The 23,932-nt window shown below is 39.7% G+C and overlaps 1 protein-coding gene across 1 annotated transcript in view; it reads right to left on the bottom strand.

The window, feature by feature from the left end:
• Positions 1-23,635, bottom strand: part of SPOCK1 (SPARC (osteonectin), cwcv and kazal like domains proteoglycan 1) — a 264,357-nt gene extending 240,722 nt beyond the window's left edge. Inside the window, exons 1-2 of the mRNA XM_058815131.1 lie at positions 23,432-23,635; positions 22,887-23,054 (exon numbers count right to left, since the gene is read on the bottom strand). Of these exons, the coding sequence (XP_058671114.1) occupies positions 22,887-23,054 (168 nt within the window). The 5' untranslated portion in view covers positions 23,432-23,635. The remainder of the gene's footprint in view (positions 1-22,886; positions 23,055-23,431) is intronic.
• Between the last annotated feature and the right edge of the window lie 297 nt (positions 23,636-23,932).

The following is a 23,932-nucleotide window of genomic DNA, read 5'->3' as shown; positions in this document are numbered from 1 at the left end:
AAAACCTGAGTGCATTGATTCCACATTGACAGTGACACACTGAGTAGAGAGGGAACAACATCCAGCTGTTTCTTTTTTGACCAGTTTCTTTTTTGATGTCCAGTAAAGTGACTGAATTCATGTTTTCTGACCATAAACCTTTCACCACTATGTTATTTTGCTCAACTGTTGAAATCAAAAGTAGCTCCCTTGGTCCAGCATAACAATTTCAGTCACACTGGCAAGCTCCTGTCACTGGCAACATCTTGCTCTTGGGAATAAGAATTCACATAAAGCAGAAAAAGGAAAATCAAAATTCCTTGCTCAAGTTAAGTCCTCACATGACATGAATTTCCAGAAGACACAAGACTGAAAAGCTTTTTACTTTACAGTTCTTTTTTACATTACTTTCCAGTCATACCTCCAACAAGATTAAAAAAACCAGTGTATTTGCACATTTCTCACAGTTAAAGTTCAAAAGAATAATTCTTTATATGAATCAGTGACATTACAAAATTATTCTTGTGGAATATGCCCTACTCATCTGAATGTATATACATTTACTTTTAAGAGGATTAGAAAGATAAATTTGTATTGTATATACCTGAGTATAACACAAGGAAGCCTGGATGTAAAGCTTCAAATTTCCCATGCCAACCTTTTCCAAGTATGGGAGCTGACCATGAAGAATACCAATAGTTCAATCAAGCTCTGGCTTTAATACTCTAATTCAGTTTGGATGCAAACCAAAGCAGGGCAAAGTACTTTATTTGGGGCACATTCAGTGGGCTATCAGATGAAATGCTAGCAGGAAAAATTGCCATATCAAATGCAGTATCACAGGGAATAAAATCAATAGAGAAGACTGCCTGTATCTGAAATCTGAACAGACACACAGAGTGATTGAGCAGAAATACCAGTAAAATCCTTTAGATCAGACCTGCAAATTTAAACAGATTTAAACTGCTAAATCATAATCCTCACATATCCTTATGCAGTTAGCACATATTATAAACTATAAACAAAGAGAGACATTAAGATAGCTCAAGGTTTGAATTTTTTTTTTCTCCCTCTCTTCTGTTTAGAAGCTGTTACTATTTCCATTACTTTTTGGATTATATTGTAACAGTATTGGACATGACATATGAGTGTATGCTTTGGGACTCTATTACCTGAATTGTGCTAGTGAACAAATTCTAAAGGCCACTTGCAACAGCTTTCTTGTGTTCTGACTTGAAATGATATTTTTTTGGCCTATACCTCTTTATGTTTGCTTGAGGCTACTGACTTAAAAAGCAAAGTACAGATGTGTTTCAGAAAAATAGGCTTCTTCTGATAGGATTGTTTTCTTGTCTTTTAAGAGAAAGAAGCTTTAAATTATTGTGTAGTATTTAGTACCTTCATGTGGAAAGCATGACCCCACTAGAGGTAAATTTAACTGACTTGAGTGGGACCACAATTTCAACTTTAAACAACAGGCACTCAAAAATTACAAATAACTAACATCTGTAAGTGGGTAGAAATTGAAAAACACTGGGAGAGGTTCAAGTTCAGGAATAAACACTTGATTTGATTTTGATCAGCAGCTGAGGACAGAGAGCTGCACATCAGCTACAGAAGTGCTCAACAATGAAACAAGAGCTAAGACAACCACTAAGGTGGGTTTAGTTTTGTTTAAAGTGAAGGCTTCAGAGCACCAATATGTCACCAGACTGCTTGAAAATAATGGCAAATCTGTCCTAGTGACTAATCTTTGAGCCCTGCCAGCACTCAGAATTTAACAACACCGAAATGGGGAAAGAAAATAATGTCACCTTGTCATTCTGAAATGGTCCTATAATCAAAACCCTTGAAGTGGGTTCATACAGAAGTATCAACCCCACTAAAACAGAAGGCAAGCTCAGCTTGAAAAGAATAAAATACATTTTGTGATCTCACAAAATACAAAATGGCACATTCCATATCTCCTGCAACACTTAGTCATTTATTTGGAATTGTCAGTAATTTATACTGCTTATTTGCAGGTCTGCCTGCAGCCTTACAGCCTCCCACTGTGATTTTGTCAGATTCCAAGCCTAGCAGGGTCAGGCTGGGTTAACTCTTGTGTGTAAGACCAGCTGCTACATTTTACCCTGCAGACAGCTGCCTTTCAAAGGCAGGTAAAGCATTCCACAATTTTATGAATTCTAAGCAATAAATCAGTCACTAGAAGATTTTCCTTAATACTCTTTGCAGGATTCAAACACACCTATTCTTTTGTGTAACGTATTTGTAGATTTTATGGCATCTACATACATCCACCACACCGACCACAGCATTTCTGGTTGCTTATTACCAAAGTCCTCTTATCAGGACTGAGTGATGTAATTACTTTTGCAAAAAAATAGCTTTCCAGTGAAGGCAAACAGACTTTGAAACTTGTAACTATGCAGCTACATATTTGGGCTCCAAATTCAACCATAAACTAATGAAATGCATCATAAAACAGAAATCCTACAAGCAGCTATGGAAAACTCTAATTTGGAGAAGGCAAACCAGCCCACTGAACTCATCGTTATTCTTTAAAGTTGAACACCTACTAAAATATTTGCAGATTTGGCAACTCTAAGCATTATGTCTGCATATTTAACAGAACTGATAGTTAACATACTTGTTACAGCTACCAGAATTCAGTATTCTTTATTTTAAACTCCTTTGAAAGGAAGGCATTCTCCTCACCTCCTTCCCAAAGCAAGCCTTTTCTCCTGTAGTTTTCCTATTTACTCACATCAAAAAAAGCACCATGCAGAAAGAAATATGGGTAAGTAGATGTATTTGAAGAGACTGCTGCAAGGAATCTGGTTATAAAACTTCAGTTGATGTCACAGATCGCTACACCTTATTGTATCATACATAAGAATCATAAGCAAAATTGTCAGAAGGCAACTGAATGGAAAGATAACTTGTACGCAGCTGGATGATAAAACCAGTAAAAAGAAAGGAAAGGTTATATATTTCTTTTACTTCAAAGTATGAGGAGGCCAATTGCTTGAAGAGCTTATTGGGGTCTGCAAAAACTCTGCTGGTTGCACTGGGGCTAAGCTCAAATGTGAAAATAAAGATTCATTGAAATTATTGGAAATATGACTGACTTTCATTCCTGTGGTTACACAGTATGTGTGCAGGCAAAGTGGAAGGATGCAACCAATTTCAGTAGATCTTTCAGAAAATGGAGAGGGGCTCAGAGAGGCAGTGATTTTCCTCACACTTAATTTTCTCAGGCTCTCTGGGAAACTGCTTTGACACACACAAGGGATCAGATAAGTAGAAACCATGGTTTGTCATGAAGATAAGAGAAGCAGGTGGGAGGTTATTCTGCATTTCTGAAATATGCTGAAGCAATATCTTCAATCTGACCATGATAAAGCTTTATCATGGTGAGGACTTCACAACTTCATTAAAACAACAATTTATTCAAAGCTTCCAGCAAGGTATCAAAACCATAGCATAGCCATGCTGTCTGCTTAGTGCTGCCGGCCAGAGAAATTAGCTAACCATTATATTGACTCAATCAAAATAATGCAATTTAATTCCATGGTATTTTACATAATAATGGTCAGGCTACCATTTTCCTGAAAGACAGCATGACATTTACAAACTAAATTAATTTCTCTAGCACCTATAAAATGGTAAATACTCAATATAAAACATTAACCTCAGGTTTCAAATAGCTCTTTCACATAATGCAACTTGCTTTATACAATACCTTTATTTCCCATGTTAAATGACTATATCTGCTTTACATTAGTGTTTATCCCTTATTGGTGTTTCAAGGGGCTCTGTTCAATTTATTTGCAGGACAGACAAAATTACACTTGTTAATGATCTCCTGTCTACCAGAAAATTTAATGTTCTTAGCTAGGCTTTAGGCTTGCAGGAAAGATTGCACTGATCTGGTAGCTATCCACCGCTTTCTCAGGAATCCAAAATCTTTCTAATCTGGTATCTCTAAATGACTTCCCTTGAAATCCAACACATTCCAAAACAAAAGAAGCATTCAAAACATACAACCCAACTTTGGAGAGAGATACATCTCAGAAAAGAAGCTTGCCCTGATTAGGGGAAAATGAGGAAAAAATATGATAGTGCTGCCTGCAAGTCACAGTGGAGAGTGTGGTACTTGGGCTTAGCCTCAAAGCTTAAAAGACATAAACTCCATCTTCCAGAGTATAAAGAAATGATCCTGTAGTGCTACAGAAGCAGAAATATCACTGTTCACTTCTTTTAATATTTTGAGATCAACTGTAATAGATTACAAAATTATTACACTTCAAAGAGACTCTTTGCTTTCATGTGGGTCCTAGAAAAAAAACATTAAGAGCACAAAACCTGGACAGCTAAGTCCTCCAGTTCATGTGAGATTTGCATTAGATTCCTTAGGTAAGAAATGTATTAAGCCCATTACTTGTTTCAGGGATATTGAAATAATAATTGTCCTTTAGTCAGTAGTGTTAGTTTTATGGTAGACACAGCAATGAAGAGAATCTGCATCTTCATCTCCTATCTAGTCTCTTGAACTGGAAGTAGAGATTTTCTTCCAGCTAGACAGATTTGAAAAACTCCACGTTTTGGTGAAACTGTGCTTAGGGAGCTTAAATAAATGCTAGCATTTACAAGCTAGACAGACTGCTAGAGAAATTAGGACTCAGAATTAGCCTCTGCACTTCTGCCAAGGTTATATCATTTTTCAGCACTGGTTCACTCTTTCAAGTCCTGTAGTCCCAGATGGCAGGGACTGCTGGGCAGGCATAAGGACCAGTTTTCAGTGTGCCAGGTTTAAGATGAAAATCAGACTGATCACATCATCATTAGTTTGAATAAAACAGCTCTGCTATGACTTACTGACTAACAATATTTAGCAGCAAACTCACAGAACTTAGAAGAACTTGGATTTGAAGGAATATTAAAAAAAACTATTATGACCTTATTGCAAAAGTCCCATACATTCTTGGAGATTTCTCATGGACATCTCCTTACAGCACTGATTCCTTCTTCCTCACAGCACAGCCAACAAACTCCAACTGCCTCCCCACCCAGCTACCCCACTCTTTTATAGCACTCATCCTTATTGGACACAGCTGTGCCTGTTAAGGGCAGGTCTGCTCCTAGCCTTTGGTAGTCAGTGCAGTTGCAACTCCTCAGGTGTGAGATCACCTTCTGCACCATCTTTATTTTCTTACATTCTATCCCCCCACAGATATCTAATATAAAAAGAGGGGAGAAAGATTAACACTAGGAAAAAAGAAAGATGATGGACAATGGAGATGACAGAGTAAAGAAAGAGTAGAAGGTGCTACAGAGTCAACTACAAGAGATAGAGCAAGATAAACCAAGAGAGAATGAGAGATGGAGGTGGGAAAGTGAAAGCAAAAGCAAAACCACATGAACCTGAGAATCAACATCAGGGGTAGAGCATGGACAGTCCAGAGATGAGTGAATCATCTCAGGCAGCACCCAGCTGGGCAGAAGGTGTTTGCACAAACCCTTTGAAAGAAGGGTCTGTTTGCACAGGGCCTCGCAGAGCTTGGGTACAACTTTAAAAAAGCCACACTTTCAGACTGACAGATGCTCTGAGGTGGAAGATTTCTGTAAGGCTCTTTTAGTAGCAGAGTTTATAGTTATTACAAACGGCTTCATTGTAATTTTCCATGTAAAAGGAGGCAAAAAGATTAAAAAACAAAACTAACAAAAATTCTCCCCTTCACTAGCTAAGTGAGTCAAGTATAAAAATATTCTCAAGCAAATGACAGCTTTTTAGTTCATCTTTACATCAAACAATGACAGCAGTTTGCATGACTCAGGCAGATGATTTGGCTGTTGTCCTCTCAGATCACTCCAGAAGGGAGGGAAGGAGAGAAGCAGTTTATTTTTAAGCATGCCTTACTAGCAAGATTATTATGAGAAACCCATTAAAATGTTTTCTTTCCTTGAGAGCTGAGTTCTTGCTTAAAATCAACTTCAGAGATAAATAAGAGTAGGAGGGTTCGTGGGAACCTGGAGACAAAGCAGGAAGCCTTAAAGAACAGAAAGAACCTATTTTGAAAATCTGAGATGCTTTAATTCTACTAAGATCTCTTTATCCAAGACATGAACCAAAATATTTTATAACTAAATCTCTTTCAGGAAGCACATCACCTATCCCTATATTGTTGATGAATATGTCAAATACAGGATTTTAAATGTCAGTGCAGAGTTTCCAAAGGGAGAGAGCACTGCCTGAAGGATAATCTATACTAGTAACAGCCCTTTCAGAAATACTGACTTAACCTTGTGTGAGGCAGGAAGATATTCTATCTGGTTTTCAGGGACTTAGCCTGAGGCTAAAATAGTCACCAAATGGATAAAAGTCAGAAAACTGGTCACCAGAAGGAAAAAATGAAGGGCACTTAATTATTTTTACTTTCTCTACACGACACTTCAAAATGGAGATAAGGAAACATCATTTTTTTCTTTCTCAAAGACTCTTTTCAGCTCTAGTATCACATTAAAATTCATAACTCCAGAAATCATGAAAGTTTGGCCTCTGTTATCACAGTCTATTATTTCCATGGGAGAGTTCAACATGTTTTAAGGGAATCCTACACAGCTTAACTCACTGCAAAATACAGCAGAAGAGCAGATGGAATATCAGCTATTTCTGAACAGAACTATAACAACATCATAGAATCACAGAACATTTCTACTCTAGTTGATAGCAAGGAGAACAGTAGAAAGCTGCCTCTTTGCTTATGAATATATCTTTGTTGACAAAGAAGCTCTTATAAAACAAGGTAAATTCATTCTATAGATGACTTCTTTATAAAATGTGCATACAGGTTTGGCAGAAAATGCTTCAGATTTTTCTCTGAGAATAAACAGTAAAACGTATCTAAACAGGTTTGTATTTAGGCATAAAACTGTGAATCTTAAACAATACTTTGTGTAATTGTAAATAAGTGTGTGAACAATTTTCATACAAACAAACTGCCAGAGACAGTTTTAATCTGGGTTGGGTGATTTTTAATTTTTTCTTAAACTCAGCCTTTTTTGCCCTCAGAATCTCAGTAATAGGGACATCAGTGCTTCATGGTGCCAGAACATCTCAAAATGCTAGTGGATCCCTTCCACAGAGATCTCAAGCACATTAGGATTCCTCTTTCAGAGCAGTCATCCTGCTTGCTGCAGACTCACAGAAATCTCAGGGCTCTCTTGGCATAAAATTGCCACAAGTGCCAAATGATTGAGTGGCCTCTCCCACTTATGGGCAGCCCTACCCTGGCCAATTATCAACACTCTCCCAGGCACCAATCTAGGAGCCCTGCCAGTGCTACAGGGATAAAAGCAGAGCCTGTGGATATTGGATATTCTTTTTAACTCTGGCTGGTAGTTTGTCATTTCATTTGTAAAGTGAGGTTGGACATGACTTTTAGTTTGGCATTTTCTTATTGTTTTTATTTTCCAAATTACAGTGACAGCTCCTACTGCTTCACTTTTGGGAATTTGTCATGAAAATGTGAAGCATGATCCAAGGTCTATCTCTGAAAAACAGACTTATTTTTCTCCTATTCAGTAGGGTAAAAACAAGACTGTAGAGATTAAAAATCCATATATGTTGCTTTGCTTTTCAGAAAGTGGAAGCTGAAAATAAAAATAAAACCATTTATGTAACAGAAGTGATGAGGCTGAAATGAAGGAGGAGCTATTCCCACAGCGTTCCAGCATTTGCTATTTGTGTACTGTGAAAGCAAAGGATAAAAGAAGTGCTCTTAACTAAGCACAGAAGTGAAATCAGTGTCAGATTTACAAGGAGTGATGAACTGGAAGACATGGAGGGGTAGTTGCTGTGTTCAATGCAGGAATACAAAGGAAGTCACCAACCATCTCCTCCCTCTGTGGGCTCTGTGTACAGGCCCAGCAAAAAGGATTTGCAGTGCTCAGGAAGGGTGGGCAGGCAAAGGCTGAGCACGGCTGCTGACATATGGAAAGGAGGAGGGAGGAGAAGGAGCTGCATGATCACAGCAGGGTGCAAATCTTCCATGGCTTGATTTAACACTGCACTTGTTAGAAAGTTCAGAAAGGCAGGAGTGCCCCCAAATCAGGAATTCACTCTATAAACAGTGTTTTGGACAAAAGTGAGCAACAACTTGCATTCTGCCTTTCCCCAGAAAGAAACACTCCATAGGCAGCAAATTAAAATTTGTTTTATGAAATTCCTTTTGTGTTTTCCCTCCTGTCACTCCTCCCAGTTGTTAACAAGATGTTTACTCCCTGTTGTTGGATTTCGCAGATTTTCACCATACCAAGCACATTTTTCATGTTGTGTTGCTGAGCAGTCACTTAATGATCTTTTTCAAAACAAAAGTCTTCTCCCACTCTCTGTACATTCCTGAGGTACATCCCCCCCACCTTCTCAAACCATCCACTCAACTCACAGCCCTAAGTACTGCTGTAGCTGCTGGTGGCGCTAGGGGAGGGGATTAGGTGGCCTGAATTTCCTCCTCAGCTTTTTGCACAGTCATGTTAGTGCAAGTTCCAGTCTGAGCTGTGAGGAACAATTCCCAGCCCAGCAGGTAGCTGTAAGCCCTGTCATTATGGGGAACACCATGTAATTCCTCAGCTCCTGAAGGCAGCTGGAGTTTGGAGCAGCACAGCTGCAGTCACTTCAGACCCTGGGTGATGGATATGGCATTTTATCTATTCTATACTTTCAGCAATTAAGCATCTTCTGAAGCTATGAACATGCAACTAAGAGCCATTGAGCTGGTGGTTCAGCAATCACTATGAGGAATGGCATCTTAAAAAATCCACTGAAAGCTTCAAAAACAAGGGAGAAAGCAGAACTCTTCTGGGCAAAGTTCCTACAACTCATGGGCCTGTTGGCTCAAGTGGCTGTAATAAGCCAATAGATTCTGGAAATTCTTGGTGAAAGAACCATTTCTGACTAAAGTTACAAACAGGTTGGGCTTAATTCTGCTACGGGGCAACTGAAATTATATTGCTTTTGTAGCTCTTGTAACTGAATGCTAAGATGTTGTGACTATTTTGGTAATCCCTAAAGAGAAAATACTTCAGCTAACTTAGAAAAAGCTATTTCTGAACCTGAATTGGTTTTATGGGATGTGCAGAAGAAAAGAGAGTCCCAGGAACAGTCAAATCCTGTGACAGTGCTGCTCTTTCAATAAACTTAGCTGAAATTTGTCTATAGTCTGAGCAAACTACTCTTAACAAGAGCAGAACACTGAGAAGGCAGAGAGATTTTCAACACAAAAAGACCCCATATTGACATGGTTGTTTTAATTCAGTTCTACTACTGACCACGTCAATTGGAGATAAAGATTAATTATTTGTATTATAAAATTTATACTGGTCAGCAGTACTTGGAAAGATGAGAGGCCCCAGTGAACTCTCAGCTTTTGCACAATCATCTATAGACAAACACAAAACTACCATATTCTGTGAACTATTTTCTGTGAGGAGATATAGGGAGTTCACAAAAGAAAAAGAAAACACAGCTCAAAAGATATTTAAATTTACAGCTCAGCATCTGGAGAAAAACAGGAGCTATCAAAGATCATTTCATTGGCTATTACAGATATTCTCCAAAATATTACATACATAGAGGGAATGGCACTACTGTTCTCACAGAAATATTTTTATCTGCATCCATAGAGTCTCCAGGGAGAAAGAGTGATACAGTTTCACAGAGAAAGAGAATATCCAGTTCATTGTGACTTGAAGGTAGATACAGGTCATCTCATAGAGATAAATATCTCAACATGGGTTCATTTATCTTTTTTTAAGAAAAGATAAAAGCAAAAAAGAAAATGTGATCTCGACTAGATTGGATGGTTGCAATAATCCATTCAGCTCCTTTGGGATGGAGAATCCCATATTTCTACTTTATCAATGAAAAACAGATTTAACTTATTTTTCTCTTCAGCAAGCTTCTCCTTGCTCCTACCTCTCCTTAAAATCAAATATTTCTAAGTTTTGAATTTAGAACATGGAATCACGCAACTAATCAATCAGCCTTTACATCCAGAATCTCATCATTTCCAACATTACCTCATACATATCTCAGTGATTGTGCCTGCCGGGCTACCACTGCCTTCTAGAAAGATTACATGGACCAAAAGAAACCACTTTGTTTTGCCCTCTGGCTTTCTAAGTGAAACAAGTGTCATGGTGAAATGCTGACAAAATTTTCTCATGTTTTCCAGCTTTGAAAAATTGCAGCACCATGTTCATGTTGGAAGCACACAAGTGAAATATATATCCAGGGTTTTTTGATTTGTTTTGTTGGGGGTGTTTTTTGATTAAGGTACAGTACAAAAGTTACTGGAATTTGAGCACAGAACAACTAAATTGTTCCCTGCTGTGCAGATATAGGACAGGGAAAGGGGGAGATCTTAGGGACGTTTTGCTGTACTTCCCCTACACATAAATTCACACATAACAGATTTCAGGTTTGCAGAACAGTAAAGGTTGAAATTATCCTTTTGAAGCACAGGACATGACCATCCAGGAGATATTTTATAAGTTTAAATGTTTTCCATGTCCTACACACTAAATTACACCAACTGTTAGAAATTATCTTCCTACTTTACTCCTGCACCACTGTATTGGAGCATCATCTAACAGAGCAAACTTCTTCCAAAATAAGCTTGCAGCAGCACATGATCACTCAATGGATGCTCTGTTTTAAACCAAGCTTTTACCATCTGTTCCTCGGCTAATTATGAATGCTACAAATACCCACAACTACATTGCAAGGAAAAAAAAGTGATTAAAGTGCATATATTCTTTCTGCCATGCATCTTCATTGTTCATCTCAAATGAAAAGCAATACCACCCACCACACACGTCCCACAGCAGGAAGACCACAGAAAGGCAGATGTTCAGAGCTCCTCATCTGGCAATCAGCCATTGGTGATTACTCAGAGTCCAAAATGTATTGTGTACAGTCATCGAGACAAGCTTAAAACTGTGCAGAATCACACACACATCTGAAATGGGGCTTGCCAGCAGCTTTGCTCACAAGAACTCTTTGCTGCCTAAGTCAGGGTCACCAGGATGCTGCTCAATAGGTAAACAATTCTCAGCTGCATCCTTCCTTAATCCCTCCTGTTCTCCTCTCCCTCTAACCCTAACACCATCATCAAAGTGTCATTTTGGAATTCCTTGGAATGAAGTGAAACATGGTTTTCCTCATCTACCTTTTTCCCATTCTCTCTGTGTTTATAGATTCATTACCTGCTATACATACAGATACATGTCATGTTCTCATTTCCACTTTCTGCCAATTATTTTCCATGAGGAGAAATCACTGGGCTTTAGTAAAGATTGTTCCAGACATGGTTTCTCACCTAATGGACCATGTCTCCATTTCAGTCATGACTCCTCTCTCTGGATCCACTAAATCATGCAGCATTCATTTGCCTCTGACACAGATTGTATGCTTTGAGACTTTGGGATTTTTTTCTTGTATTAGGAGGCCTTTTGTTTGGTTTCTTTTTTTTTATTTTTTTATTTTATTTATTTCCTTGTACTTATAGAAATAACTGAAAAAAACACATTTATTCCATCATCGCTGTTTCAGTAATTCCTAATTTCAGAGAGCTTCAGCTTTAAAATCAGCCATGCCTTAAGGATCTTATGGCATCTTATTTTATATCCACATCTCTCCTTAGTGAGTTCAGATTTTATAGACAACTTTGTGTCATTCTGGAGGGAACACATCAGCTGCACCATCCCTGATAGATCAGTAATGGGTTTGCAATTATGGTGGCAGGTTTCAAAATTGCTTCCTATTTGCAGCTTCTTTTTTTGCTAATGGAAACTGCAGCACATGCCACATCTGTCTGTATTTGTGCATTGCCCTGCTGTAATAGAATATTGCTCGTTCTTGATTACACAGGGACATAGTCTGCCATTAAAGTGTGGATGCAGTATCTCAACAGAAACTGATGCTAAGGTTGTGAAGTTACTTTAAAAAATACTGATAGCAAAATATGGCCCATAAGAAGTTGTTTGGATTTCTTTTTCCTTTACATACTGAGATAGGACTATTTGTGATGCCATATGTTACTTTACAAGGGGAAGTTTCAATATATTTTATCACGGTTCTAAATTTGTTTATAGTAGCTTTTTGTGAATGCTCAAAAATTGTTGATCTATATCCATTAAAGTTCCTTGTACTCGTGTTCAGTCTTCTTTTCTCTTTTGCAGGCAGTGCACACGGATAGGAAATGCTTGCTCACAATCTGCAACAGCACTGTCTCCAGGGGAAAAGGATTACATTTCATCTCAGGTTATAAGTTCATTACAAGTCACAAAACCTTTGCTCTGCTGAGCTTTTTAACTTATTAAGATAAGACACATGCATAAGAAAGAAAGCACTTCATCAGAAGAGACAAAGGCTTTATAAAAAGGAGACTAAATATAAAACCAGACATTTGTGTCACAGAAGAATCCTCATTTCAGTCCATCTTGCCTCACATTCCAATGAAAACAAACCCTTAAGTGTCTTGTTATATTAAACTTAACTTTGTTATATAAGCATGAAGAGACTAATAAATCTGTGGTCACTGATGTGAATCACCATATCCTTCCTTATGAGCAAATATATCTGGTTTACCAGCTTCCTTCATGCTGCATAACTGCAGTTCTACACATAACTGACAGTATGCAGCATTTTAGCAGTTTATATTTATTCTAATTAAATGTGGCATAATTTCCTTTTGGATGCTGCTGTCCTGAGTGAACCATAATGTAGAGATTCATGGTTATGCTTAAGGAATACTGCAGACAATTCTGTATTTAAACCACTGATTATCATGTGTTTATAGATATCCCCACTGAATGCAGCACTCCAGTGTACTTTTATTAAAACAGGGGTTTTTTTAGACAAGTTTTAAAAAGATCAGTAGATGTAAAAGACCTGAGCCTCAAGAGTTTCACTAGATGTAGTTTAATATAAAAATTAGGTAAACACAGGAAATCCACTCTGCCTAATACCTCTGCTTTAACAGGAAATACCTAGTCCCTCTCCAATATGCTATTCACCTAGTGTTAAATAAATAATAAACAACATTTAGCTAACATAAAAGATTGCTTACCCTGACTTTACTTTTAAAAAAAAAGGGAACAAAATTTATCCCTTATATACCTTGAGTGAAGTTAATGTTATCAAACAAGAAATGAATCTGGGCAAATTAACACTGCTATCAGATAGTGGCACATATATCCACACAGACCTGTTAAGCTTTGTCTTTCTGTATTCCAGCACAGTTCATCGCTCTGCAGAAGAGCACTGTCCTGGGACTTGCACAACATAAATATTGTTGTTATATCTGGCATTAGCTTGATGGATAACTCTGAACCAGCTTTATCCTCTGCTTTCACATCTGTCTAATCTAGAATACATCCCCACGTGCTTAACCATGTCAGAAAAGTGCTTTCCCATGTAGTACGGGATGACACAAAAAGATTCAGGATTTTCAAGTGAGAGGAAGGGTCCTCAACTCGCACTGCCCAGCTTGGTCCTCTGAGCGGCTCCAGCACTGGACAGCTCCGGGCAGCACAGCCAGCTCATTGAGCTGCTCCAGCACCAGACAGCTCCGGGCAGCACGGCCTGTTCATTGAGATGCTCCAGCACCAGACAGCTCCGGGCAGCACAGCCAGCTCATTGAGCTGCTCCAGCACCAGACAGCACAGCCTGTTCATTGAGCTGCTCCAGTACCGGACAGCTCCGGGCAGCACGGCCGGGCCTCGGAGATGCTCCAGGCCTGGACAGGCACGGCCGGTTCATTGAGATGCTCCAGGCCTGGACAGGCACGGCCGGGCTCTGAGCGGCTCCAGCCCTGGCTGCCTCTGCTGGACCCTCGGCAAACCCTGCAAGAGGCAGAGCTGCACTCTGCTCCGGCAGCAGAGCGGGCACTGGCACACGTACACAGACAGAAGGACTGACAGAGCTGTTCTAGAAATAAAGTGTTCAAAGTGCAACACTGTTGTTATTCACCAAGAAATGCCAGGGAATTCTGAATTCTCTCAAAATTATTTTTATAAATATTTACCAGTTGTAATCAAATTCTGCCAAGAACTTCAACACCCCTAGTACACACAGAAACACTATTCTACAAGCAATGTTTTCTACTCCCTTGAAGAAACAACTTAGCCTAATTTCTTCTTAATCATACAAGTATAATTTTCAGCCTCTCTACCATTCTCTAACATTTAAGCATCCCCCCTACTGAGTTCCAATGACTGCAGCTACTTTTCCCTTTCTACCTCAATCTTTTGTCCAGGTTCAAGTTCTCTAACTGCTGCCACTTGAAGAGAAAGCCAGAAGGGCCAAACACTAGAAGATAGTACACAACACTAGAAGACAGTGCTGGAATAAACTTCTGAAGGGACAACGGAATGCAGGGAAAGAAGGATGAAGACTGATGTCCAAGCTAAAAACCACACAAAATTTATGCTGTGCAATTTCAAATGAAATTGTGTACACTGCTGAATTTCCTGATTAGACAATTTCAAAGCAACCCGCAGAGACAGACAAGTATCACTTACCTCTGTCAATCCCTGTGCTAGTCAGAACTCAACTGTAAGCCGTGATACATTGAAACCTTTTTCAAAAACTAATCTGAAAAGAGTTACTCTGACAGTAAATTTTAATAAACTATTTTTCTATCTACCTGGGAGAAAGCAATCAGTGAAGTAAATTTATGACACAAAGTTCATTAAGAGGACAGCTAAGATCACAGAATTAATTGAAGTCCCCATGTACCTATTTAATGAGAATGATTTTCTGTTACCCAGGACTACAAGCCAAGTCACAGAAGTGACAGATAAAGACCAATCTACTCCCTGCCAAAGCCACTATTGAGTAGCTTAGCAATTTATCTGTAAACTGAATTTTGAATCATATCTTAGCCTTGAAAGTCATTAGACATTAGCTGCTCAGTCCAAACATGTAATTCAATTTTCACTGCCAACCTGCTACAGCAAATCCCCCAAAGATAACTGCTGGAGTTATCTAGCTGATAACAGACTGCTTACTCAGAGTTAGCACTTGGTAACTCCACAGCAACAAGTCCCTTTCTAAAGCTGGAAGAGTTAAGTGGTGGAAGTACAGAAAATCACACTGGAGGCAGCAGCACCACCTTAATTTTACTCTGTGTCAATTCTGCTTTGTTGTTTTGGTTGAAATCTATAAAATGTGTACTTTGTAGACTACAGATCTTTGATTTTCAGATAGTTTGATTCTTCCAGGGACTTTGAGGGAGCTTCTTCTATTTACCAGCCAGACACCTGATCTTTCAGGCTTTTCCAATTCCACAATGTCCTCCAAAAGGCAAAGAGAACTGTTTAATCTAACTGGTCTGTTATGTACTGTGGATCTTTGTCCAAGAGAACAGGAAGATAAGCAATACAAGAATCAAACTCAAGCTTCACTAAAATCTTTGACAATTTGGCAATTTTTGACAACTAGCTTCAACATAACCAAGGGTTCACTACAGCTCCTTTGGACAAATCTCAGTTTTGGTTACATAAGGAAAGGAATAATCATACTGTCCTTGCATAAGCAGATGTTATCTAAAAGAAATAGGTTTTCACACCCAAGATGTAATATTTGAGCTCCACTTTCCTCATGAAATCCTACTTCTTGTAAAAGCAGCTCAGCTGCTCCACCCTAAATTCAGACAGGCTTGCATTTTACCCTCAAAACACACACACAATAAAGACACACTGACTGGAATTCCATATCTCTAGCCTCATGGTTAAAATTATAAGTATAAAGCAAATAGTTAAAATTTATGAGAAACCCCATCCCATCCCCTTATCTCCCCTACCCCCCCAAAAAAGAGGTGACAGTATCCTTGATGGTCAAAACAGGGTATCATAAATACCCTTTTGGCCCTTGAGAATAATGGACTTTTTTTTCTGGACCCTAACCCTGGACAATTTATCTAAAATAAAAGTAGTATCATTTACCCACAGACACCTGAGCTTGATAGCAGCTCTTACACTAACTTAGCCATCAGAACTCAGCCTCCTATAATGATTTTCAATCCACCCATTTGATATTACACTGAGACATGGCTCATTTTTGTGGCATTTTTTCCTTTTTCCCTTTTGTGAATTTCTCAGGAATCTGACAAAATTACATTTTGAATTTGGAATAAAACAAGCCCCTGTAGAAAAGAAATCCACCAGGAGGTGGGGGTGAGGACAGGACAGGGGCAAGCAATATAATACAAGAATGGTTACTCTAAAAATGCATAAAACATGTTGGAGAAAACGTTAAAAGCACAGAATTTCATGGTAGGGATATGATTTGTGACTGCAGTCTGCAGAACCCTTCTGTCAGTGAGGAAACTATTAAAGTTATAATTTGAAACATAATACAGAAACTAACACCCTAGTTTTGTACTGACCTACTTAACTTTAGAGTCTTAGGTAATTCCTAGGGAAGCTGGATAAATGTCAGTTAATTAGAAAAAGCTGGCTCTCTGTACCTTCCTTAAGTTAATTATTCTGACATAAATGCCATTATTTTTCCCCTTGTCCACTGCAAAAGGAAAGTGTCAAGTTAGAGAAGGGCTTTTTGAAAAAGCATATCTCCTCTGTTGTAAGAAGCTGATTATGCATTACACTTGCACAGATTCAGTTTCATGTTTTCCTATTCTTTTAAATTTCATGCAAGTACATCTCAGCTGTACTTTTTGATCACATTTATATTCCAGCCTTGTCCCCCTGTTGAGTAAGAATTGCTCCAAGAGAACCTATGCTAGAAGTGCCTGGGTAGACTTATAAATCACATTTCAACTCTGTTGTACTGCAGATCCACTGGAATACACACACACACAGTCTTCACCTTCAATTAAATCTCAAGGTGGGCTTGCAATGACAATCTCCTGGGAAGCCAGCCTGAGGTACCTGTGCCCTGTCACAATCCAGCCACTTGGTACATCCATTACCCAGCCAGGAAATATTCTTCAAGAGTACTGTAACCTTCCTTATGACTAAATTCACTACAAATAATTAGCAGGACCTGAATGGATTCTCCAGGAATGTATGTATTGAATGTACCAATAACTGCTTCACAGAAACACTTGTGCTTATATTTGAGGTAAAAAAGAAAAAAAGATATGTTCTGTTGATCAAGTTATCAGCAGAAAAATACTTAATTCTTCCTGTAGACCTAAATAAAATATTAAAAAAAATAGAAAATGCAATATCAAATCTGGTAGTGAGACCCATTGAAGGCAGGTGTTTGCAGGGAAGGAACAGCAGAAAGAACCCAGTCTACAGAAATGACCTCTTATCTCAAAAATCCCACCAGAGCAGGAGATATTTGGGCATCATAGATAAGATTCCACCACACTACATGGATAAGGAGCAAGCCAACATCCAGCGAGGGGCTTTAAATCTCATGATCTAAAAATCCAAGACCTTTAGAATCTTGACACAATGCTGGATTTTGTGTCTTTTTCTCAATAAACATTCTGAAGAAAATAAACTTCTTTGTAATGACTTTTGTTTGAGTAAATGAATGTATTATATTATTTCAAAACAGGGTCTTTTCTCCTATGATGCTGGAAGGCCTTTGGATCAACAACTCCATAAAAATCTTTCATTAATTTTACTGATCAGAAGAGCTCACAATATTCATAATTAAGTGGTCCCTTCTATACATTGTACATTTTTATGTCTTCAATAGAAGCAGAAATCTTTCATTTTCTGCATTCCTACAATATATTTGCTCTCCTCAGAGTAGCATTACTTTTGCAACTTAGAATAACTCTGCAAATCAATGAAAGTACACAGGCTTTCCCTCTCATCTATTTCAAGCTGAGCTGCCAGGACCCAGAATAAATTTGTGTTAGCTCTCAATTCCATGACCTTCCACTTTGTACTTTTAAATTTCATTTCATTTCTATTACCTGAGTTCCCAAGGTCTTCCAATTCTGCCTGCTTGGTATTCCAACCCTTCTCAGTACTGGTCATGTTCTCCAACTCCCTGCTATCAAGTTTCACTACCACACTTCTAATTTGGGGCTAAAAAAATCAGAAAATGGTAAGAGCCAACAAGTGGAAACGCAGTGAAGAAGTGTGAAGAGCCAGCCCAAATGACAAAAATCAGTGGCAAAGCTGGAACAATACAAATCCCCCAGTTCCTAATCCTGTATTTGTTTTGTCCCCTAACACTGCACTTCTGATCAGATGTGAGGAGGAATTTGCAGGCTCAGAAAGGTGATGTACATTAATACCTGACAAAATTGTCCCTTCAGTGGTTTGTGTCAGAAGTCTAATATCTATCTAACCTGTTGATAGCCATCCTCAGCAGGAATAGTTATGTGTAACTATTTATCCCCAGCAAGTCTGAGCAACGTGTACACACAGATGATGACATTTCATTCCTTGCTTCTTAGGCTTGCACAGTCTCAAAGCATCTCCAGGCATAAAACACATGGAGGTTTTAACATGATAGCCTGAACTGAAACTCTGTAAGCAATAAAATTTAGAGAAACAGCTTAGTTCATGTTCAGAACGTGGTCTGGCAGCCTGCCATGCATAAACATGCACTGAAACCAGAGTTCATGCCAAGATTCTTAGCTTTCAACTTCATAGAAATTCCTTGTGGGGTTTATACTAGATCCTCTTAGTTCATTTAACTTTTTTCTTCCTTTTTGCAGTTTAATCCATGGCTAGTTGAACTCATTACCTTTTTATATATAAGCATTAATAATGTAATAGACATAACTCCAAGCAGAAGTAATAGAATTAGTCTGTTCGCATAATTTTGATTAAAGACAGATCTAACACTAAAATGACATTTATTCTGTGCCTTCTGTGCCAAGCCTCTATGAGCACAATGAGATGCTGCAGTGTGACCTGTTACAACAACATGTATGTTTATTCCATAACAATAAGGGAATATTCTTACATCCCAGGGCTTGGAAGAATTCATTCAGCAACCAAATCTATTCTGAAGCTCCTCTCAAGCCAAAGGATCCCTCTCCACAGGTTTGATCAAAAGATTGAGGCCTTCATATTTGGGTTCTTGGTATCAGAAGGTCTAATTTGACTTTCATAATCCTCATGTCTGCTTTTCCAAGCCTCAGATCTGCACAAGGGAAATAGCTGGAGGTCCTCCCCAGAGAGTGCATCTTGCTTACTTTTTTCTTTTTCCAGTAATAATTACATTGATTTACTTCTTATTTTTAAGAAACTTACTAGTCAGTTACTTAAGTATGTACCAAGCCACATTCAATATATGGATTAGGTGAATAATAAATTCCATATTACCACAGATTCTGAGCTCTGTCCTTTCTTATTTACAGCTTAAACATATAGTTGTGAGGAAGAAAAATACTATTATCCCCAGCTGTAAAATGAAACTTAAGATTTTGTCATGTATCACACAAAGTCCATGGCAGACAAGGAAAAAGGGGTGAAAGACAGACTGGAGTAGCAAGTTTAGATTGCACTGAAAACTTATTAATCCCACAGACATTACACTGTTATTGATGCTGGGAAGATGTAAAATATAGAAGATTTTCAACAGCAAATGTTTCACAACAGATCAGTCACACTGGTCTCACAAAGCTGTTTTGTTTTTTTTTAATGGAGAACTTAACCAAGAAATTGTGTTCAAATCACATGAAAAGATTGTGTTGTAAACTATTGTTTTAGACACATCCCTTGAGGCCTTTGGAAAATGATGACACATTTCACACTATTGAATTCAGTCACATTTAAAAACTTAACATGATTCTGTAGCTGTAATGCAGATTTCAAATTAGGTGTACTTCTGTGCCTTCTTTTCACACAAAAGTAGTGACTGCTGAGACAATAAGTGCAACTACCATTCTGCCTTTGCCCAAAAGAAATATGGGTCACACACAAAAAAAAAAAAAATCAATCAATAATTTCTCCTCAAATTAGGCCATATTGGCCCATAGCTCAATAAGGCTGACCAACCAATTAATTTTGAAAATAACTGAAAATGTTGAGAAATGCTTAATTTAAAATTTTATATTCAATTCACATCATCTGGGTAAACAACCCTCCCAGTACTGCAACATTATGACAGATTTATATGCACATCTGTGTGTGCAGATGTTTCTGCTGATGCACATAAAGTGGCCACACCCACTGAGAGCTTCAAGCATCAAATCTCAGCTCCACACCTTCAGTGTTTTTCCTCACCATCCAGAAGGGCACATTCATGTAAATATTTGTGCAAATATGTTTATGTAACATGACATAAATTTCAGAGAGCAGCTAAGGGTAATTGTGCTAATTACTGCAACCTTGCCTCTGCTGATTTACGAGGTACAAGGCTTCTGCCCTGGAGTGACTGCAGTGTCAGATCCCAGAAAGTTTAACAGCAACACCATTTCTGCACTCCAGCCTCCTGTGCAAAGCCTACACTGAGAACCTCATGTAGACATGATGTCTATAAAATTCGTTTATTAGTTTGGCAAAGAGGGGAAGAAGGAAGATAATTTTCCTAGAAATAACACATATCCACAAAATGCTGGTCTAGTCCATCCACAGCAACTAATACTCTTATGATGCATCTCATTGGGCAGCCTTTTAAGAAATGTTTTAATAAATATTTTTAAAAACTACCCCCAACAGCACAGCCATTAAGTAAGGACCAGATTTCTTCTAACCACATTTCTTCATGCAAGAATTGTGCTGTCATTGTTGTACTGCTATGCTGGCAGCAACTCTACCTATGCATGTCTTCACCTGTGGGCACAGAAGCTCTGATGGAATATTATGATCCAGTAAATCAATCTGGTTGAAGACAAGTAATTAAGAGCTTAATTATTACATATGTAAGCCTTTTATGTTTTTTTTTTGGAAAAGGCTTAGTAAGAGATGATTACTAGTCTCTGTTAATTTGCTCCATAAAAGGTTTCATGAATAATCATATGTAAAATGCTAGTTTTGAAGTAATACAATAGAACCATTAAGATGGACAGATGGAAAGATACCCAAGCTTTGCATTAACTTTGTATTACTGCTTTTGCTTGGCAGACCACTGGTTAAGGTTGGTTTTACTTTTCCATAGAATGATTCTTCCTACATTAAAGAGTTCTGAGGCTTATGAGGTTTTTTAGCATTTTCAGAAGGTCTAAAAAAGCATTCTTAGCTGTGAAATCTTAAAATATGAGAGGTATTAATGAATATTTTCCACAAGAAGAGGAATAGTTTCTCTGGACTCATGAGACTGTGTCTTCGGAAAAGGGGCAAGAAAAGAAGTTGCAAGGACTCCAGTTTTAAAGAGAAAAGAAAGAGGGAAGCAGAAAACAAAAATTACATCAATTTAAATAAAACCTTTAAGCCTTGTGATTAACATGAGGCCACCATTTGGAAGGAGACTGTTGAAAGCTTGCTTGCTACAAATCTGTCTCTACTTAGAAGTGTTGTCAGATTAATGTGTCAATTTCATTCAATTTACCATTTTCAAATGCTAGTCAATTCTCACGTCAAGTGGGATGTAGAAATTAACAAGTGAAATCCTCAACCTCTGTTCCCCAGAAGACTAAACCAGATATTTACAAAGATTCCCTTGAAGTCTGGTAAATCTAAGAATCCATTTTTACTGTGGAATGCCTTTTTCTGTACGAGAACTCAGCAGTCCCAGCAGGCGGATGTGATCAGTGACTGCAAGTGAAGACACACTCCAAGACAGCTGTTAATTGATACCATTGCTAAGGCCACACTCTGTTATGCTGAGATTCTGAGCAGCATTTCTCACACAGAGTTGACCAAAACTACAGAAAAACACACGGAGAATAAGCTAAGCAGGGACACACCACATTTAACTGCAATACTTTGACTTCCCCTTTGCAAAGTCAGATCCAATTTTAGGATCGCAGAGACAAAAGCAGAGCATAAAAGTTTGACTTGTTAATATCCTATAAAAGATCAGGATTCCTAAATAAATAAATTCTTAAAGAAGGGCACTACCAGAACTGCTAGCCAGCTCTAGTCTTCCCTTTCCTAGAATCTCACTGTGGCAACGGTGCACAAATCCCAGAAAATAAAGAACATTTAACCTCTCTGTGCTCATGATCAACACAATCAGTAAAGCTTCCATCACACAATCTTGGGCAGACTGAAGCAGGGTTTTCTGTGTGCTCCAAAAAAGCTTCTTCAGTGTACAGACAGCAGAAGTAAGAGGAACTACTTAAATATTACTTCTATTAAAAAAGTTGTATTTCCCTTTCTGCTGTTATTGACTTAATACATGATTGTATTCAAACTAGGGGAAGTCTAGAATTAATTCTGAGCTTAAGAAATTAATTTGTTCTATACAGATAACACATCTTGAAAATATCCTTTTTTTCCAGACTAAAGGGAAAAAAAAAAAAAGAGCTAAAGCATTGCTTTCTTCAACACTACACCAGCCTCAAAGATCTCTACAGGCAGAATTGACAATAAAATCCTTTCCACAAAAGCTGCAGGCACAAAAAGCTTCGCTGTTTACCACCTTGTGGCTTGAACTGGTAAGTATTCCTTCTTACACACGCACCATTCTATCATTTTTCAGTTAAGCAGACTCTTAAGCAGTAAGCACTGAACAAGAAACTTCACTCAAAGTTCCTCAGAGGAAAATCGAAGACCATAAGAACAGCAAGACTGACACGGAGCCCAGGCTGCCCCAATCGATGGGGTAAATCAAGAATGCCACGACTGTGTGTCCAGCTCCCAAACAGCCCTGAGCATCCTTCACACAGGCAGCAACCGGTTGCCCAAGCTGCATTTCTCTTCTTCCCACAGCTCTCGGCAGCCAGCAGCCCCCTGGAAGGATGCTACGGTCAACAACGGAACGAGAAACATGCGGTAAAGCGACAAGTACTCACATCCCGGAATTTGTTCCAGTACTTGTCTTTATCGTACTGCGAGACGGTGCTCAGCCATTTGTCGTTGTCCAGGAAATTGCCATGATTGCTGTTACTCGTGATGATCTCAGGATGCCGGCTCTCCACTTGCAGGAAGCACCAGGCAGCGATCACCAGCACCCCCGACATCTGCAACGAGAGGAGCGGAACGAGGAGCGCCGGGGGCAGCGGGGCAGCCCCGGCTCCTCGGGCACCCAACTTCTGAGGGGACCCAACTCGGGGCCACTCGCCCCTCACGGCCCTCGCCAACTTCTGCCTGCGGAGCTGCCGGCTCCGCCGAGACCCGCCGAACCCCGGCCCAGCCCGGAGGGGCGGGGAACAGCATCAGTAACAACAGTAATAATAACAACAATAATAACAACAATAAAAACAAACCGGGCCGCTGGGGCCGGGCGGGGAGCAGCCAGGGGACAGCAGCGGTTCGGAACCGCAGCCAAGCCCCCCGCGGGCGCAGCCAGCGCTGGCTCCGCGAAGTTTGGCTGCCAGGGCGGAGAGGCAGCTCCTACCTCCGGGCAGTGCCGCCGGCCGGGCTCCAGCACCGTGCGCCGCTCGTCCTCCTCCCGCTGCCGGTGCCGCGCTGCGCCCGAGCCCGGCGCGGTGCCGCTGTGCTGCGTGCGGTGCCGCGGTGCCGCTGCGCTCTGTGTCTGTGTCTGTGCTGTGGCGGTGCCGCTGTCTGTCTCTCTGTCTGTCTGTGTGTGTGTCTGTCTGTGTGCCTGTGTGTCGGAGCCCGCGCGGAGCCGCTGCCCGTGGCGCGTCCCGAGCCCGCCGTGTCCGCGTTGCGGGTGCGCGCGGGGCGGGCGCGGCCGCGGCCTGGCTCCCCCTGGCGGGCGCGGGGCACGCTGCAGCGCAGGGGCGGAGCGCGGGCAGCGCCGCCGCAGGGCCGGGCCGGGCCGCGGGGCCCGTGAGGTGCGGGGGGCGTTAAACACAAACAAGAGAGTCAGCGTTTAAATACCGCAAAGCAAGAGGCGGATGGTGGATTCTTTTCGGTGGTGCCCAGAGACAAGACA

Source organism: Ammospiza caudacuta, chromosome 16 (assembly GCF_027887145.1).
Source record: "Ammospiza caudacuta isolate bAmmCau1 chromosome 16, bAmmCau1.pri, whole genome shotgun sequence".
NCBI classification, from domain to species: Eukaryota; Metazoa; Chordata; class Aves; order Passeriformes; family Passerellidae; genus Ammospiza; species Ammospiza caudacuta.
The sequence above is the reverse complement of the archived record's forward strand: the minus strand, read 5'-3'. Positions and strand labels throughout refer to the sequence as shown.